Source organism: Aricia agestis, chromosome 1 (genome assembly GCF_905147365.1).
Source record: "Aricia agestis chromosome 1, ilAriAges1.1, whole genome shotgun sequence".
Taxonomy (NCBI): domain Eukaryota; kingdom Metazoa; phylum Arthropoda; class Insecta; order Lepidoptera; family Lycaenidae; genus Aricia; species Aricia agestis.
Window position 1 is genome coordinate 3894829 of NC_056406.1, and position 20536 is coordinate 3915364.

Here is a 20536-nt window from a genome sequence, read left to right on the forward strand (position 1 = left end):
ACCAGAATGGACTAAAGAACGCGTAAATGCTGTAATAAATTCAATTGAACAATTTAACACTGCGAGTGTACTTAAGCAACCAAAAACACAACAACAGTATAGAAATGCAAAAAAATACGACGTGATGAGTGTAGGTGAAGAAAAACTTCTGATACTGAGAAGAAAGGATCTTAACTCTCCTGTTGTACAAGTACCTTCAACAGATATGTACTATGATATTCTTCTGCAGGCGCACATATCAACTGGGCATGGAGGACGCGACAAACTGATATATAACCTAAAGCAACAATATGTGATACCGGTACCGATTATGATATTGTTCCTCAACTTGTGTAAGATCTGTCTGAATAAAAAAAGTTGCCCAAAAACAGGAATTGTTGTACGCCCCATAATTTCTCAAGACTTTAACAAACGTGGGTAGATTTAATTGATCTCCAGTCAACTCCTAGCCACAATTACAAATGGATTTTAAACTATCAAGACCACCTCACTAAGTTCTGCTTTCTCAGACCTTTAACCAGTAAAAAAGCAACTGAAGTAGCCATGGCTCTTTTAAAAATATTCTTAGAAGTGGGTGCGCCAATGATTTTACAGAGTGATAATGGCAAGGAATTTACTGCCAGCATAATAAAAGAGCTAATCACATTGTGGCCTGCATGCAAGATAGTGAATGGACGTCCCCGACATCCTCAAAGTCAAGGTTTGTTTACAAGTTTTGCACTATCCCGCTTACCCCTATGCATTTTTCTTTCACCCAAAGGTTGCCTGGTAGAGATTGTTACCTTAGCAATAAGGCCACCTATGTTGTACTGTCTTTTGTTGTTATCTGTTGTTTTGTATTTTTTTTATGTGCAATAAAGTATTTTTCTCTTTTTTAGGTTCGGTAGAAAGGTGCAATCAGGATGTTGAGAACATGTTGCGTTCCTGGATGTCCGACAATAACTCAACTGAATGGTCACTGGGATGCTATTTCGTTCAGTTCCAGAAAAATTCTTCGCATCATCGCACAATAGGACGTTCACCATACAAAGCCTTGTTTGGTCACGATCCTGTAATTGGCCTGTCTTCAACTTATTTGCCTAGAGATACATTGTCAAAATTAGAAAATGAAGAAGACTTACAACAGGTTTTAATTAATGAAAATCCTCCTCGCACTGAAGATATTCAAGACGAGCGTAATGCAGGTTGTAGAAATGAATCCAAAGTTGAAAATGCAATCCTTTCCTATGAGCAGCTTTCTAACGAAACCACAAATCAGTATGTTTCCACTGATCAAAATATCCGAACACAAACTTCAACACAATCTACCCCTCTTTCATCTATGACACAATATAAAAAAGAAGAAATGATTATCGATCTGAGTAATAAAGCGAACAAATTTGTAGTAGCCGCCGATTCTGCAAATAACATTACAATTTTAGAAGATGTAATAATTGTCCCAGCAAGTACAACAAAAACGATCTGTCTTGATAACAATATCGCTATAAATGACACAAATTCCCACACAAATGTACAACAACAACATTCCAATAATATTGTTGCTACTGAAGTTAAATGTTGTATTTGCCAAATTACCACATCCGATTCACTCAAATGTTCAAAATGCCAAAAAGTGATTCACGGCGCATGTGGAGTGTCTGAAGTTAGAGAAGGTAGTAGTTCTAATGTTAAATGTAACTTATGCTGGCAAGAAGATTCTATTAAGAAAGAAAGAACAAGTTCGCATGAAAATTTAAAAAGAGCAGCTGCGACTATGTGTACTACATCCAACAAAAAATTTAAAGAAATTGATGTAGGTGTTACAATTTTGGTTGATGTTCCGAAGTACGATCGTGCACCCTTAGATAAGAAAAACATTACAGGACGAGTAATTGATAAGAAGAATGGTTTGTTTCAAGTTGGTACCTCCGTTGGTATAATTAAAGATTGGCTACCAAGAAACGCACTTCAAATATCTCCAGGAGCTCAATTTACCGGCCCCGTTCCCGAGGTAGTATTACCTTTTCGTGGTATTTCCTCACAACTATCACCATTCGGCGGACAAGGGTATAAGCAATGTCATTGCAAGAAATCAAGCAAACAATGTTCCTCAAATAAGTGTGCTTGTAAAAAGCATGGTTTGCTTTGTAATTCCAAATGTCATAAATCTTTGAATTGTTGTAACAAGTAAAGTCTTACTAATAATTTCATATTACTATTTACTAAACGCAGCTGTGCTTGCATTGCAACTCCAATGTTACAGGTCCATGCAACTCAGAGTAAGTTTCACATTAGTGACGTATTTAATTATCTTTTGTTCTGTGATTATTCGCTTTTCAAATTTTTTTCTAGTTATCTTTTAATTTTTGCTTACTATTAACAAAATAAAAATAAATATATATATATTAAGCATTATGTCATATTATAAATACTGTAACGTTGCACGTACATGGTCCTTAATTATTATAATACTTCAGTTATAAATTTCTAAAAAATGTAATTTTTATATTTAATTTATCGCGAAACATTTGTGTCACTCACTGTACTCGCACCACGGGCGGTCGTTACGTAGCTGCATGTAGCCGGCCAACGGCCAATCGCGGGCCGTCGCGAGCGCTATTGTTCAGACATTCACTTTCGGGACTTGCTGGAGCGCAGCCGCGTCATAATATTATCTTTGTCGTTACGTTCTATCACCACATTTAAATGTTAACAGTTAAATCAGTATTTGATTTTTAATAAACAAGTCCTAGTAACATTAATTATAGACTTCGGATTTAATATTTTGATCATTAAGTGTCGTCTTGCACCCCGATAGGGTAAGTGTTGCATATTGTTAAAATTACGTACCTATCTAGTGTTGAACTGCTTAATTCGCCACCATTTTGTAATTTATGCTTCATCATCTCGTGTTATTAGCTTTTATTTTGTTTTTAGTTTTTACATTATGCTATTTCATCTCCATTTTATGTATTATTACTTTTTTCGCTATTTAAAAAAAGTGTTACTCCGTTCTGATAGTTCACCTCTGCACCGACTATCTACTCTTATAGTTTTATTCGCTTGGTCGCGCGGAGCAGGGTGTCACTATCAGAGGAGTCCCACAGGATATATTTTAAAAGTGGACGATGGATATTCCAGGGTTCGACCTTTGGGGTTGAGGCTGAAGAGTTTGTCTCCTAGCCCCTTAATCTACTGCTGGAGGAGGCTGGCGTCCAGGTCGCTCACCAGGGCCACTTCAGTGGCATCGCAGGCTGGACTTCTACACGGTTCCTATTTCCGCCGGTGCCCTTGTCCCCCCGTTAAACCAGGAGAGTACAATAACCACAAAACCAGATCAGGCCCTTAGAATCCACACCGTTATTATTATTATTTTAATAAATCTTTTAATTGTAGTCGTTTTGTTTTTTTTCTTATATTAGACCATAAGGACAAAACGCCACAATACATAATTGTGTTTAGGTCTTTGAATAAGTCTATTTTTTCCTATTTTTGCTAATTCAATAATAATTTGTTGTAGTTATTTTGTTCACTATAAGTGAACCAGAATGTGATAATAATTTTGCCTCAAATATCTTAAGTTTAGCTGTATAAGAGAAGAAAAGGCTGATGAATGAGTGATTATATCTCAAGACTTTAATTCACAAGACTGATCAATTCCATTGTTGCACTATTAAACTAATTGTTTACCTAACCAGTTTCATCCAATTTATGGATTATACACCCTAAAATTGGATCATTTTTTTTTTACTACGACTGAGATCTCCTATTGTCTGTAGAAAACAACATACATACTAAAATTTTCAATAAAAAGTTTATAAAAATCAATTTAGTGATTTTCCTTTCTCACCTATTCTAAACCTTCATAACTCTATGATACAATACTTGAAGTTAATCATCGGCAAACTAGGAACCAATTAGAAGTCAGCCAGCAAAATTGTAGCCAATCAGTGTTGAGCACATCAAATCTTACTAGAACGACGAGTATTTTCGCAAAAATCCTGACTTTGTCCAGTAAGATTTGATAATTTTTCGCCTATGTCTAATTATTCGCGTTTTCGCAAAACCCCTAGGATTTTCGCAAAGATTCGAAGTATCAAATTATCCTACGATATATATACCAAATATTAATGACAAAGTGTTACGTCATAAAACTGTTTGAGTATTATTTTTTTTGTTAATGTCTAAAAATAAGTGACAGCCTAATGTTTCATTTATAATAAAACAGTTATTTTTTAGAGCATATTTGATTTAAAAATCATTTGTCACAACATTTTGTGTCACTTAGCTAAAAAATTGTCCGTCTTTTTTTAATGTTTAGTATTGAAATGAGCACACGTTAACTGTAATAACCAGGGCCGCACCGGCCACGCTCCATGTAATTTTGTACCGTCATAGTGACCTCCGGTGAGAAAATTGAACGTAAACATGAGTCTATTGTGGGGTCACCAGTGAGCCCCGTGCCCTGAATGGGTAGTATTGCAGTGTCACTCACCGGTGAGCCCCACAGCTCAAATGGAACATCCACTAAATTTGATTGGCATTTCATGTGTTAGAAATACTTACATAATATGAACCAATAGAGAATTGAAAGAACAAAATCAATATGGTATTCTTAAACATTTTATCACATAAAATGTTCAAGAATGCCAGTTGTGAAGACTGAAGTAGTTAGAACTTGAATCTAAAGATTTTACAGGAGTGCAAATATTTCAACCTGGGTAAGTTAAATTGAAACCTTGACCCAGACAAGCCCGCTCAAGGTAGTCCAGTCCTAACTGGCCCGAGAATCTACATGCCAAGTAGTCTATGAAGGATTTAGGTTATACTTGTTAATTTTTGTCTACATTCTGTAATGACTAATGTCAATGTGACCAGAAGAGTGCCAACAAAAAACTTATAGCGTGTTTATTAAACATACCCTGTGAACAGTCCCACAGCAGCAGCCACAAAGAATGTTGAAGAATACAGAAAAATATCTCTATTCTTCGCTATTTCCATAGCTCTTTGTCTCTGTGCCATTTGATTCTTTAGCTGTATCTGTCTTTCCATCTGTGAATTTGTACATTAATTGTTACAAAATATAATTCAACAGACTAATATAATGAAGCAACAAAATAATGATGAGCCAAATGGCAAAAAAAGCAAACATCTTGCAATAGAAACTTTTCATGGAATGTTGCTTGTCCGACACTAACACAAAGACATTGGTACTTAGCATGTGTGCAGAAACAAAATACCAATATTTTAATAACCAATAAAGATATAAGCAACATAAGCAATCTTTTTTCAGACTCAGAATTATTTATATCATGAATAGACTTTCCAATTTTTTTAGACAATGCATCATCATGCTCAAACTCCTCTTGGACAGAAACAAGTCTCAAAACCATATTATACTAAGAAAGAACGAACTTATAACACGGTCAAATTAACTTGACGCATCGCTGGAATGCAATAACCTGCCCGCTCCATAATGACGTCATCAAACCATGCGTCAAGTTAATGTGACCGTGTTATATCTATTTTACTCTAAACTATTCCAACCTAAATTTCCTCCTGGAAATAAATAGAAAAAAGCATAAAAACAACTACTCAGCAACATTCTAAAAACTAATACATAAGACAAAGTCTATGGGCATGTACAAGGCCCGAGAGATAAGCTATATGGTAAATACTATCAAAATTTAAATACTGACTGCAATCTCGTTAAGACTTTGAAGAAATTTTTCATTTCTTTTGAACTGGTCTTCTAAATTGATCGACAAATAGCTCCCCATATCTAGCCAACTTCTCACTCAATAAATATAATAAAAATGTATTATCCACGTTTTAAATAAATATTTTTGCGAATAGAAAACTCTCAACATATTATACTTGTAGGTAATCTGTGACTCTCAAACACACTCTTTTAATTTTTTTTACTTGGAATAATAATAATTATTGTACCGACGTAAATCACAAATCAAAATTCAAAATGACAAATAGACAAGTGTGCAACACTGCGACAGCCAGGGTGACCATATTTAAATTACAGATCCTGCCAATCTTTGGTCAAAAAACTGCCAAATCCTGCCAAAGCCTGTAGTAAAAAATGCCCTAATACTGCCATCTTTATTTACTGTTGTTTTAAACTAAGAAAAGTAAAAATCCACATAAATTATATTGCATTTTTTATAAGATTAAACATTCGCATCATCTTCTTCTATTTCTTCATGTTTATACATAGATTTGTTCATGCGATTCAAAATTTATTTTGTAGGTTTGAAGGAAAATTTGCAATCACTATGCTCACCATTCATGCAACATAGATGCAATATGTTTGTTTATAAAATCGGCCAAGAGCGCGTCGGGCTCGCTCACGAAGGGTTCCGTACCGTTACAGAGAGAAATCAGAAAGTACTTAGGCAAAAATTGTGTTTTTTATGGGATCAAATATATATTTTATTAAAATTTTATTATTAATAATAATTAAATTACAAATATAATTAAGAATTTTGTGAAAATTTAAACCCCCTTACTAATAAACGCTGTATAAGCTTTGAATAGTTATACAGTGTTTAATCTTCTTCAATCCAATTAAAAATGTCACTTGTGTGACAGGAACAAAACACTGTACAACTATTCATAGCTTATATTAATTAGTAAGGGGGTATGTGTTTAGCTGTTGCCATCATTGATTACGAGCAAAAAAATCACGTTTAGTTGTATGGGAGCCCCCCTTGAATATTACTTTTATTTTATTTTGATTTTAGTATTTGTTGCTCCGGTTGCTTGGTTTAGCGGCACCGGAAATACATAATCTGTGAAAATTTCAGAACTCTAGCTATAGCGGTTCTTGAGATACAGCTTGGAGACAGACAGACGGACAGACAGGCGGACAGACAGACATCGAAGTCTCATGAACAGGGTCCCGTTTTTATCCTTTGGGTAGGGAACCCTAAAAACGGTTCCGAGTTTTTGTATTGATTTGGGAGAACATTCTTTCGCATGAAGCGTTAGTAAGCATAACAATCCCTTTAAAACATTTAAAATTATACTCTATTAGAATTTCGCATTCTGCCTATTGCACCCCAAAAATTATCTACACTTAAAACAGAATTTGCAAGAAAGAAAGAAAATAAATTTATTTGGTAATATTAATTTGAATTACTACCACCAGATTCTAAATCACTGACTTCTTTGATGCAAAAATAACATTTATTTTTCATACCCCAATCCTGCCGAAACCTGCCAAGTTTTTAAAACGTCAACCGATCATGCCACAAGCCAAAATAAGACGCCAATCCTGCCAAAATGGCAGGAACCTGCCAAATATGGTCACCCTGGCGACAGCCAGGCACTGACCCATAGATAATACATTGACCTCTTTAATACACTGGACAGGCTATGCAGTGTTGCCGACTATTCAAAACGTTTTCCCCCTAAAGCAACTTCAAAAGTTCAAAACCCACTAAATTTCAACCAAAACTCCCCAAAACATCAAAATAAAAAAAAAAATTGGGGTATGTTCTACTAAGCGCTCAAAACGCTGAAATACACCTTCAACAGGCTAAATTTATTTTTTCCCGCTAAATTTAGTGGGAAATCCCCATAGTTGGCAACACTGAGGCTATGCCGTACAAAATGACAGATATTTCTTATGCCGATTTGAAGCGCCGCGGCAGTGTTGCCAGAAGGTTACTTTTGTAACCTTTTAGGTGATTTTTAAACTACATTGGTTACTTTTAGGTTACACTAATGAAAAGGTTACTTTTAGGTGATTTTTCGTAATTTGTAGAATTAACTTATAATTTCTTACATAAAAGCAACGTGAAACGGAACGCTCGTTTTAGACTTTTTTATGTTGGTAACTTGTTGGTAAGCTTCAAGCAGTTTTCAGCCAATTAAAACTAATAAAATCGGACCACAGAAACAGACTAAATACGGACACAATTGCAGCTTTGATGGCTACCAAAGCGGTTGTAAAAAATGCTACATCATTTGAGCCATCGAAAGCATTAATGCATGCTAAAATAAAATACAGCAAGGATAGTGATGATGATGGTGAAGGGCGGTAGAGGTACTTACTGCTTTTTCTTATTTTTTCACAAACTGGCGATTTTTTTCAAGACAATATTTTCGAAAGTTTTTTTTGAAAACGCAGAAAAAAATATATGATTTTAAAATTTCAGATGCTGATGTGCTGTCTTCTCTCATGTACTATTTTCTCTCGTTGTACCTAATTAATATTATAACTTTGTAAGTATAACCCGTTATTGTACCCACTTAATATACATAATATTATCTATGGTGCAGTTAGACATACAGATAATACTCAGTAAAAAATATTTATTGTATCAATTTACAAACTTTAATATAGAAATGTTAAATTGTACACTTACAATATAACTAATATAGTTACTATTCTATCAACATTTAATACCTTTCCAGTTTCCAGTAAAAAAATATAAAAGGTTACTTTTTATGCAAAAAGGTTACTTTTTTTATATTTCAGGTAATTTCTGACAAGACCCGACTGGCAACACTGCGCCGCGGTGAGCGTACTGTAAACTAATTTGTATAGAAAATGACAACCGCCATCTGCAAAATAGTAGTTCCAAGTACACTCACTACTGCTTTCACATAGCAATCAGCGCCAATATGGCGACTTTCAAATAGGTATATTTTATTGAAAACGATCGCCTGTCCAGTGTATTATAGAGGTCAGTGGCGACTGGCGACAGCGTATATTAGATCGAAGGCGATAGCCGAGTGGCGACATATTATATAATAAAGTACTCTGTGGTGGCGACCCGCGACAGCAAACATATTTGACTGTTGACAAAAAATCTAGGGTGATTCCTCAGAACAGGAAAATAAGGAGAAGTGTTATGTAGCGCCGTTTATATGGAAACCTATGTCGCCGACTTCAATGACACTATATTGTCAGCATAGTGTCAACGGTACACGGTCTAGTGATGTCCGGTCTATCTAAGGTGTCGATTAATTATTATTACGACGATATGGATGTATTTTGGTAGGTATTTAAATACTATTAAAAGAATGGAAGTGATAAATAATTAATATTACAGTCTAACAAAAACAACTTAAAGGCCGAAAGGGGTTGAAATCATCCATGATTACGAAAAACTTTTACTTTGGGACCAACTCAATTCGGCAAAATAATCAGCTGTTTGGCAAAATCGTAACTAGGCAATAGATAAACATTCATAATATTATATAACCAGACGTTAAGTTGGAAAAAGACAAATATATCTGCGAAAACCGCATTCAAATCGGATCAGTAGTTTTCGTGTGATGCTGGAACATACAGGCAGACAGACAGACAGACAGACAAAAAACTAGCCACAGTTTTGTCTTCTTTAGCGATGTAATAACATTACACAACACGCTTATTATTTTTTGAATATCTTTAAGAAGGAAAAAAGGGACCCTATTCCTAAGACTTCGATGTCTTATTGTCTGTCTCGGCTGTATGTCTCAATAACCGCTACACTTCTGAAATTTTCACAGATTGTGTATGTCTGTTACCGCTATTATAACAGATATTAAAACAAACTAAATTAAATATTTAAGGGGGGCTCCCACACAACAAACGTGATATTTTTGCTATTTTTTGCTCGATATCAATAATGGCAACAGGTACTAGGTAGGCACTTGAAAAGTACAAAATACGCCATTGTATATTTTATCATGACGTATTTATACTTTAACAATTAATAACAAAATTAAAATAAACTAAATAATTAAGGATTCGTACTAAAACACATTATTTGCCTAATTTTGCTCTATTATGATAAGGAACCCTTCGTGCGTGAGACCAACTCGCACTTGGCCGAATTTTTTCATACACTTCTCTTTGAATTTTGCGTCTTTGGGGAAACTGAAATAGGACTAAAAGCGATGAAGGTAATACAAATCATTCTTCAAAGATACACTAATTATTGTAAGTTATTATACGAGGAAACATTAAGCACCAATTCTTTCGACTATAAAATAAAATTTCCGTATATTTATAATAAATTTAGACCTTCCGCGCGGCTTCACCCCCGTAAATTAGGAATTTCAAATACAAATTAGCCCACAAAAATAGCCTATGATCCTTCATGTGGTCTACTTTTTATTTATGCCAAACAACATAAAAATTGCTGGATGGTGCGTGAGATAAGCCCTTTCAAATAATTTTCCCCGTTTTTACCACATTTTCCTCTGTTTCTTGACTATGAGCTATCTAACTCTGAAAGAATACTTCAAAATTTTAAATCAAACTAGTAGTTCCAGCCCCCCTACCATGAGCTCTAATAGCAGTATTACTTTAATATTACTTTTGGATTTCGTATAAGCAAACATGATCTCTATTTATATAAACATAAGTATGGTATTTGTTTGTGCCAAATCTGAAAGTAATATTAAAGTAATACTGCTATAAGAGCTCATGGTAGGGGGGCTGAGATTAGCGCGTTCCAACAAACAAACTCTTCAGCTTTATAGTATTAGTGTAGATAATAACGCAACCGCATAAAAAATGACGATAAAAATATCGATACCAAAATCTGCATCACACCACATCACTAGTGCCTTAGTTTGATAGTTCACGGAACATTTTTCGTGAAGAATAATTGATTTTAAATTAAAAAGTCGTATAAATTACAGTTGGCTGTGATAGGTGATCCCGCTATTTTTTAAATTCACAGTATAGCTGCAATTTTTGTAGGTAATTATAGCACAAGTCAGCATTTTGTTCACAATTTACGGCGTAGTGTAAGCCGTGGAGTGATTGACATGCGACTGACAATTTGTGCCCATATGAGCAGGATTTGGCGACATGTGACACGCTGTATAACATATCTCTTACTTCTAAAATCTGTGGGTGATTCCAAACTTTGATAATATACTGGCAAGTACAATGTACATAGTTTAGTCATTTAACAAGTTTTTATTGGCTAGCAAGACGTCAAATGGCACTGACCAAGTACTGCTTAGAGTTTTGGATCAGTACAAATGTCAGTGGAAACCATTGAGGTACTATAGACTGGAGAGAGCCTTATATCCAATGATATTCTATGTTACTAACGTAACTAGATTGGAAGTTTACGGTAGCAACGCGTTTCCACTTCGAAGATGCCTGCAGGCATATCTCACATACATAATGACATAACGAATATATGACTTGACATTGTCTTTTGAACAAAAAAGTGGTTACGCATTTCTGAGAATCTTTTGTAAGACATTGCTACTCTAGTATTTTAGAAACTCATTGCTTATATCGGTATATAAGCTTCAAAAGCGTGTAATGTCATATCCTACTTACTAGGACATAACAACGGAGTCGGTCTGCATATTTCATGTAATAAAAGTGTTAATAAAGGTTTTTAGTGAACATTTAATGCTAGATATTATTGAGTTTTGTGGTTCCGCTAAATAATAAACCATAAGAATGGTCAAAGAATGCCTCAAACACGTGAATTTAACATTAAATACGTAAGTTTTGAACGACGTTTTTTGGGCTTTTCAATCGGTATTTTTGTAAGATAAAAAGATAATTTATAAGTTTATTCATCCCTTAATCGTGCTATATAAGCCATTAGTGCTAAAAATGTCACATCAATTAAGAATTTAGCTATAAAAATTGCATAGCTGTTTACGTGTGTTTACTGATTCTCATCACTTGAACTTTAATCGATATCACTGTAGCAGTACCTACGTTCGTTCGCCGATGAAACAAAGAGAACAACGCGCTCTGAAAAGAACGCACGCCGTCTTTGTATACGTTCGTTATAGAAGTTGAAACACAGAAGAAAATCGCTCTGCAAAGAACGTACGTTCGCATGACAAGAGAAACAGCTATCCGTGTAATAATACCGGACATGAACCGGCCCTGAAAAGGGCGTTTTTCTCATAAGAATTCTTCGCAACAACACTACGCGTCTTCACATCGAGGTTACGTCGAGCGAGGGATCTTCGCAGCGTGGCTACGGTCTTCATGGCGTTTGCAGAGCTTCCATCTTCACAAAATGGCGGCACCACTACAATTATTACCGGCACGGCGGCGACCGGCAGCGAGACGTCGTCGGTATGGAATGCGCGGGCGGACACGTAGTGATTATATTCTCTTTGGGGCGGACTGAATTCGCGGCCCGCGAGAGCCCATATTTATACTCGGGCGATGCCAGCGCCGCGCGCCGCGGCGCGGCCAGTTTCTCGCGCGGCAATCATAATTACCTTGTAAATATTTCTTATTCAATTTTTTTCCCTTTCTAATTTTTGTAAATGTTTTTATCCCTTTCTTTACATCTCTTTCTAATTGTAATAGCCAATCACAATCAACCTTTTAACCTTTGTACATTTTGTAATAATAATAATTAACTCATTTTTTTGTATATAAGCAGCGCATTTTTGTAAATAAATCACTTCAGTTCACCACAGTAAATCGAGTTTTACTCTTTACTCCTCCGGCCTCTAGTGAACTCTTAGAGAGACCAACCGGTCCTCTAAACTGGTGACCCCGAAGGACAACAAGCAACCTCTGCAAGAAGAAACTCTGCCCGAAGAACAAGAGGAATCTCTGCCCGGGAAACTCTCCGCAACAAAACGCTGCACGACGAAACGCTGCTCGGACGAAACGCTGCACAACGAATAGCTGTCCGAAATCCTACTAAAAAAAATGGAACCCAGAGGCGAATCCCTGCCCGAAACCTCGGCACTCACCAGCAACCCGGCGACGTCACCGTCATCACAGGAAATCGCCGGCATCGCACTCTCCATGAGAATTCCACCGTTCTGGAGAGACAAACCCAGGCTCTGGTTCGTCACCTTCGAAGCAGCCACCAGCAGTCTCCAGAAGAACCAAAGCCAGCTCTCCCAAATGGTCATCGCTCGTCTAGAAAAAGAAGACATCGAGCAAATCGCCGATCTTCTGTACAACCCGCCAGAAACAAACGAGTATCAAGCTCTCAAGGACCGGCTCATTTCCGCATACGAAGAATCCGACAGTCGGCAATTCCAAACGCTGCTGTCGGACATGGAATTGGGAGACCAAAAACCGTCACAACTTCTCAGACGAATGCGAAACCTGGCTCGCAACAAGGTCCCCGATTCCACCCTACAGCTCATGTGGGCCAACCTCCTCCCGACAAATACTCGCTCCGTCCTAGCCGTCAGTGAAACTTTCCAGTCGAAGACCACACTCGACGAGCAAGCTGCGCTGGCCGACAAAATAATGGAGCAGTCACATGTAAATACTGTACATAGCATCTCATCCAGTCATCGTGTAAATAGCCCCGCATCAAAATCATCGAACGTCGAGTGCCTGCTCATTGAAGAAATACGCAAATTATCGTTAGAGGTCGCTGAATTGAAGAGGCATCAATACAACAACAATAATTATAGAAGAGGACACTATCAACGCTCAAGATACAGATCGATATCCCGATTCCGTCAGCGGTCATCTTCACGTCCACGATCTCCATCACCATCGCCATTCTGTTACTACCACAACAGATTCGGGAAAGAAGCGCGAAAATGTACACAACCGTGTACATTCAACACGACGGAAAACTAGACAGAACGTTGGCAGCGGCGGAATCCGGCGTTCACAATAAACAATACCGCCTATTCGTCACGGACAAGACAACGAATCTCACTTTTTTGGTAGACACGGGTGCCAATATATCCGTCATACCGAAAAAGAAAGGCCTCCATCTCCAGCCGCTACCTTTTCAACTTTACGCCGCCAACAACACCGTCATCCCGACATACGGCGAGAAGACATTAGAACTCAACATCGGACTTCGCCGACCATACAAATGGAAGTTCATCGTCGCCGCAGTCTCGAAGCCAATCCTCGGTGCCGACTTCCTGCAACACCACGAACTCATAGTCGACTTGAAAAATAGAAGACTCATCGACGTGAGAACCAGTCTACATATTAACGCTCCCGGACGCTACACGGACGTACCTACTGTCCGTAGTGTCGACAGCACGCAGGCGTACCACAACATACTAGAAGACTTCCCCGGCATCACGAGATTGACAGCGATGAATATTACACCGAAACACAGCGTCGAACACTTCATCGAGACGTCTGGGCCACCGCTACATTGTCGCGCCCGACCGCTACAACCGCATCGCTACAACCAAGTGAAAAAAGAATTCGAAAATATGATGCAACAAGGTCTCTGTCGTCCCAGCAAGAGCGCTTGGTCTTCTCCGCTTCACGTCGTACCAAAGAGGAACGGCGACATAAGGGTGTGCGGCGACTACCGACGACTCAACGCAGTAACAAAGCCGACCGCTACCCTATTCCCCGGCTACGAGACTTCACCTTTCAACTCGCCGGAAAAACTATTTTCTCGACGATCGACTTAAACCGAGCCTACCAGCAATTACCAGTCCATGAAGAGGATATAGAGAAGACAGCAATCATCACACCATTCGGTTTATTCGAATTCCCGAGAATGTGTCCCGGCCTAAGGAACGCAGGCCAGACATTTCAACGTTTTATACACGAAATACTGCAAGGCTACGACTTCGTCTTCTCGTTCATCGACGACTTGTTGATCGCATCCAGCAGCGAAGAAGAACATCGCCAACACCTGCGGTGTGTTCTTCAACGCCTAGAAGAAAACGGAATCACGATAAACCCAGCCAAATGTGTACTCGGAAAGCAAGAAGTTAAATTCCTCGGCTTCACCGTAAACAGCGACGGAATCAAGCCACCACAAGACAAACTACAAGCAATAGAAGAATTCCCATTACCAAAAAACATAGAAGAATTACGTCGTTTCCTCGGTATGCTAAACTTCTACCGAGACAGCATCCCGAACGCCGCTACAATCCAAGCCCCGCTACACGCATACCTACATAATGCGAAAAAGCGAGACAAGACACCGATCGAGTGGAACGAGACATCAAAAGAAGCATTCGTGGCATGCAAAAATAGCATCAAAAACGCTGTTTTGCTCGCCCACCCGAATCACAAAGCACCGATCGCTATTTTCTCCGACGCCTCGGACACCGCAGCGGGAGCTGTAATACAACAATTCAACAATAACAAATGGCAACCACTCGGCTACTTCTCGAAGAAATTTACTACAGCGCAAACGAAGTACAGCACCTACGATCGCGAACTTCAAGCTATCTACATGTCAGTAAAATACTTCAGAAAAATATTCGAAGGCCGAGAACTCATTATATTCACCGACCACAAGCCATTGACATTCGCCCTACAGAAGAAAACATCGACATCGGAAACTCCGAGAAGAACTCGACAACTACTTTTTATCTCCGAATTCACGCACGACATTCGTCATATCAGTGGAAAAGACAACATAGTCGCCGATACATTCAGCCGCATCGAAACAATCAACACGCCGTCAGCTGTAAATTATGAAGAGTTATCTCGCGCGCAAGAGCGAGATAGCACGCTACCTACACTCTACAGCCAAGAAAACTTAAGTTTCAAAACAACTACGCTACCTAACTCCGATATCAAGATTGTATGCGAAACTTCAACAAAATACGTTCGGCCGTACATTCCGCAAGACTTTCGACGCGCCGTGTTCGACTCCATTCATAACATAAGTCATCCTGGAACAAAAGCAACAAGAAAACTCATCGCGCAAAAATTCTTCTGGCCGTCAATGAACTCCGACATTAGCGAGTGGACAAAAACCTGCATACAATGTCAGCGAAGCAAAATACAACGACATACATCGAGCGCCGTGTCGACATTCCCAGAAGTCGACCGCTTTCAACATACCCATATCGACATAATCGGACCGCTAACTACAACAGCTACTGGTCATAGATACCTACTCACTATGATCGATCGCTCGACAAAATGGCCTGAAGCTGTACCACTCACCGACATCACCGCCGAAACCGTCGCAAGAGTATTTTACGAACAATGGATAGCGAGATTCGGGTGTCCGACTACAATAACAACCGATCAAGGACGCCAGTTCGAGAGTCAGCTGTTCGTCAACCTAACTCGATGTATGGGTATCAAAAAAACTCGTACAACGCCTTATCACCCGCAATCTAACGGCATGATCGAACGCTGGCATCGAAGTCTCAAGAATTCACTGAAAACAAGACTCATCAACAGTAATACATCGTGGATCGACGAGCTACCTACAGTTTTACTCGGACTACGCGCCGCCATACGTGAGGACACCGGAGTCAGCGCCGCCGAATTAACCTACGGCCGTAACCTACGTTTACCGGCCGACTTCTTCGAAACAACATCATCATCATCATCATCGAGCCTAGATCATACCTACATCGAGCAACTACGAAAAAACATCAACTCTCTCAAGCCGAAAAACAATGTACAGCGCCACGGTAACCAACGCAACATCTTCATACATCGTGATCTACTTACGTGCGAATACGTATTTTTACGTAACGACGCCGTAAGGAAACCACTTCAAACACCGTACGACGGGCCGTACAAAGTTCTCCGACGAGAAGAAAAATACTTCGTAATACAACTACCCGATCGCACAGCAACAGTATCCATCGATCGTTTGAAGCCCGCCTACATACTGAGTGAAGACTACCTCGGCGAGTCAACGAGCAATGTACAACAGTCACCGGTAATTCTCAACTTACCTAATACCAATTTACCTGTTACCTTACCTTCACATACCAATAATTTACCTCAAAATACCTTATTACCTTTACCCGTTACCTCATTACCTTTACCTGTTACCTCACAACCATTACCAAGTGCAACACCGATCAAGCAGAAGTTACCAGCAAGTCCAGCACAGAAGACAACAAGAACAGGCCGTGTCGTCAGACTGCCGGTACGCTTCGCTTGAGGGGGAGCACTGTAGCAGTACCTACGTTCGTTCGCCGATGAAACAAAGAGAACAACGCGCTCTGAAAAGAACGCACGCCGTCTTTGTATACGTTCGTTATAGAAGTTGAAACACAGAAGAAAATCGCTCTGCAAAGAACGTACGTTCGCATGACAAGAGAAACAGCTATCCGTGTAATAATACCGGACATGAACCGGCCCTGAAAAGGGCGTTTTTCTCATAAGAATTCTTCGCAACAACACTACGCGTCTTCACATCGAGGTTACGTCGAGCGAGGGATCTTCGCAGCGTGGCTACGGTCTTCATGGCGTTTGCAGAGCTTCCATCTTCACAAAATGGCGGCACCACTACAATTATTACCGGCACGGCGGCGACCGGCAGCGAGACGTCGTCGGTATGGAATGCGCGGGCGGACTGAATTCGCGACTCGACTCGTATGTCATCTCACACCTGGCCCTGAGTGTGGGCCTGGGTGGGGAAACATGACCAGGGGCTAAGCCCCTCTACATGTGAGGTTCCGTTTGGTTAGTTGCGCGCCCGGTATGGTACCGGGTTGTGCGGAGAGAGACTAAATTCTTCAGGGGAGAAAACCCCGCGGTAACGCGGGGAAAAACCCCGGGGCCTGGTTTAATGACCAGGAGGTGTTGACGGCCAGAAAAAGCCGAACTCGGCCGGGACAGGTAGGGGTCCCGGCGGCGCACGAGGGTCCCCGCCCAGGGGCGGAGATATCGTGTATGAGACCACTCCCAAGCGCGCCGTCTCTCCACTACTCTGTGGGCCAGACCGAGTTGGGGAAAGAAAAGTGGGAAAAAGTAAATTCCCGGGGCCCTGGCTTGTGATGCCAGGGGGGGGAAAGGACACCTAGGGGTCGGCGGTCATGGCAATAGGGCTGCCACTCGCCAGGCCCCCGGTGTCACGTTGAAAAGGGGGCCGCGCCGGGGTTTGATGGTCCGGCGCGGGGGGGGAGGGGGGGGATGGGTTACCCCATCAGGAAGATGTTGAGGTGATGCGGGGCGCTGTGGCGCTCATCCGTACTGCTCCTCCTCTTCTGTGGCGACGTGGCTGCAGGCGGCGCAGGTTACCACCTTCATCGAAGGTGGAGTCCCGGGGCAGCAGACGACGGTCCGGGGGCCGAGCGTGCCAGGGAGCCAGGTCCTCCAGCTCGACCAGGCTCGAGGCGTCCGCTCGGGAAAATAGGTTGGTGGACAGCCTGGCGACATGCTCCTCGACGCTCTCCACACGTAGGTCACGGGCGATGGTGGCATTGCGCACATAGCGCGGCGCACCGACGACGCGGCGCAGCACGCGGTTTTGCTGCCGCTGGAGCAACTTGCGTTGCGTCACAGGCAGCAGCTGGTACCACGCTGGGGCCGCGTACGTAAGGCGGGACCGGACGTAGGTCTTGAAGAGCGCCAGTCGCATGTTCAGGGGCACCGTAGGGGCGGCAAACAGTGGACGGAGCTGGGAGGCGGCGGCTCTGGCACTGGCGACGGCCAGCCTGCACTGCTCTCCCATGTTGAGGTGGCGATCTAGGGTCACCCCAAGATACTTCGCAGTGTTGCGCCAGGGAATTTCACTGTCGCCAATCTTCAGAGGAGCCATAGTGACCCTCCTCTTGGACACGGCGAGCGCCTGGGACTTGCCAGCATTGACTGACAGTCTCCATTTGCTCAGCCAGTCAGGGAGGAGGTCCAGCGTCCTCTGGAGTTTGATGGCGGCATGTGACAGCGATAGGGATGTCGCGATGTACGCGGTGTCATCCGCATACAAGGCGGTGACGGTCCCCGGATCTGCTGGGACGTCGCTGGAGTAGAAATTGTAGAGCCCTGGGGATAGGACTCCACCCTGTGGTACTCCAGCGGTGATGGGGTGCTCGGTGGAGAGGGCCCCGTCTACCCTGACCATGAAGGTCCTTCCTGACAGGAAGGAGGCCACGACCCGGACGAGGAAACCTGGGAGCCCTGCTTTCTTGAGCTTATAAATGAGGCCGTCATGCCAGACCGAGTCGAAAGCCTTCTGCATGTCCAGGAAAACGGCCACACTGGAGTTCCTTTTGTTGGCGGCGGCGGTGAGGTGGTGGACCACTCTGACCAGCTGAAGGGTGGTACTCAGCTGGGAGCGGAAGCCGAACTGTTCTCTCCGAGGAGGGAGATAGGGGTTGAGGTACTTTAGGAGCACGATCTCGAATACTTTCGAGAGCGTGGAAAGGAGAGTGATGGGGCGGTATCCCTCAGGAAGGCGCAGGTTTTTGTGCGGCTTCGGGATAGTGATTATGAGCCCCATCTTCCAGGAGGAGGGAAAGTGGCCGGTCCTCAGAATCCCGTTGTAAAGTCGGGTGAGGGCGGCCACGGTGCGGAAGGGAAGGTGCCGGAGAGCGGAATTTGGTATTCCGTCGGCACCGGGAGCTTTGCGGGGTTTAAGTTTGGATAGGACCTTCTTAACCTCTCTTGGCGAGAAGGAAAAGCTGGGGATATCAGTGGGAGAAGGGGGGGATTCCAGAAAGGATCTCACCTCCTCAGAGATCTCGGCTACGTGCTCCACCGCCGTGGTGGGCAGGGGTGAAAACTGCCTCTCCAGGTGGGCCGCGTGGATCTCGGCTCGGTCCTCGGCTCGGTACCTCAGGTTTCCGTCCGGGTGCAGCATAGGTCTTGTCGGGGCTGTGGTGTGGGTCAGGGCGCGACAGAGGCGGTGCAGGGAGTGCCAGTCATCACCGGCGTCCATAATGCGCCGGGACCAATCGGCGGCATTATGTTCCCGCAGCGCACTCTTCACCTGCTCGGTGAGACGATTGAGTTCAGTCTTCATCCGGGGGCAACGGGTTGCTTGCCATCGCCTGCGCAGCCGCTTCTTATCTTGGATAAGAGCGGCAATGTGGCGAGGCAGCGCGTAGCGCCTCTGGCTGTGGCCGGTGGCCGGCTGAGAGGCCACTTCCAAGGCGGCAGAGATGGAGGCGGTGACCTGCTGCGTCAGGTTCTCCACGTCTTCCGCAGAGGTCACCGGAAAGTTGGGGGTTGAGTTGTGCAGGTGATGGGCAAACACCTCCCAGTCGCGGGCGGGGCGCGATGGCGGCGGTGGGATGGCCACAGGTGCGGCGCTCACAATCGCCAGAACTGGGAGGTGATCAGAGCCGTAGGCCTCCTCGAGGACCTCCTGCTCGAAGTTCCCCGGGAGGCGGTGGGTTATGGCGACGTCCAGTACATCTGGTGCGTGGGTGGGGCAGTCGGGGTAGTGGGTAGGCCCATAAGTACCCACTACGCTGTACCCCACGCGCTCGGCGTCGGCAAAGAGACGGGTGCCGTCTCGGTTGGAGGTACGCGAGCCCCAGCCTGGGTGCTTGCTGTTGAGGTCCCCCGCGATCACAGTCGGCTCTTCCGATAGGAGCCGGTGGATCTCGGAGGTGTCCAACCGCATATGCGGGGGCTTGTAGCTCGCGTACAGGTGAGTGGCAGTAGAGCCAAGCATGAGCTCGACGCCGAGTGCGTGAAATGAGGCAATCTCCGGATCCGGGAGACGCTGGTGAAGCAGGCTACGTCTGACGAGGACAGCAAGGCCTCGACAGGAAACAGATCCGTCTACGTAGTCCTGCCTGTACGTATGATAGCCCGGGAAGGCCAGGCGATCACGGGGGGAGAGGTGAGTCTCACCGATGAGGGCGACGTCAACCTCATAGGACCTCAAGAGGTGCAGGAGTAGAGGTCGTTTCCCCCGGATGCCTCTGGCGTTCCAAT

General features: G+C 42.6%; 1 protein-coding gene across 4 annotated transcripts in view; it reads right to left on the reverse strand.

Moving 5' to 3' along the window:
* LOC121730045 (extracellular signal-regulated kinase 2) overlaps positions 1-5887 on the reverse strand; it is a 38881-nt gene extending 32994 nt beyond the window's left edge. For 3 of the 4 annotated variants that reach the window (XR_006036062.1, XR_006036059.1, XM_042118835.1), the window contains exons 1-2: positions 5679-5887; positions 4901-5031 (exon numbers count right to left, since the gene is read on the reverse strand). Coding sequence is in view for 1 of the 4 variants with exons in the window: in XM_042118835.1 (XP_041974769.1) it covers positions 4901-5031; positions 5679-5759 (212 nt within the window). In the remaining 3 variants the exon portion in view is untranslated. Of the gene's footprint in view, positions 1-4900; positions 5393-5678 lie in introns of those variants that run through there. The other variant, XR_006036063.1, reaches the window with a different exon arrangement.
* Positions 5888-20536: the final 14649 nt, after the last annotated feature.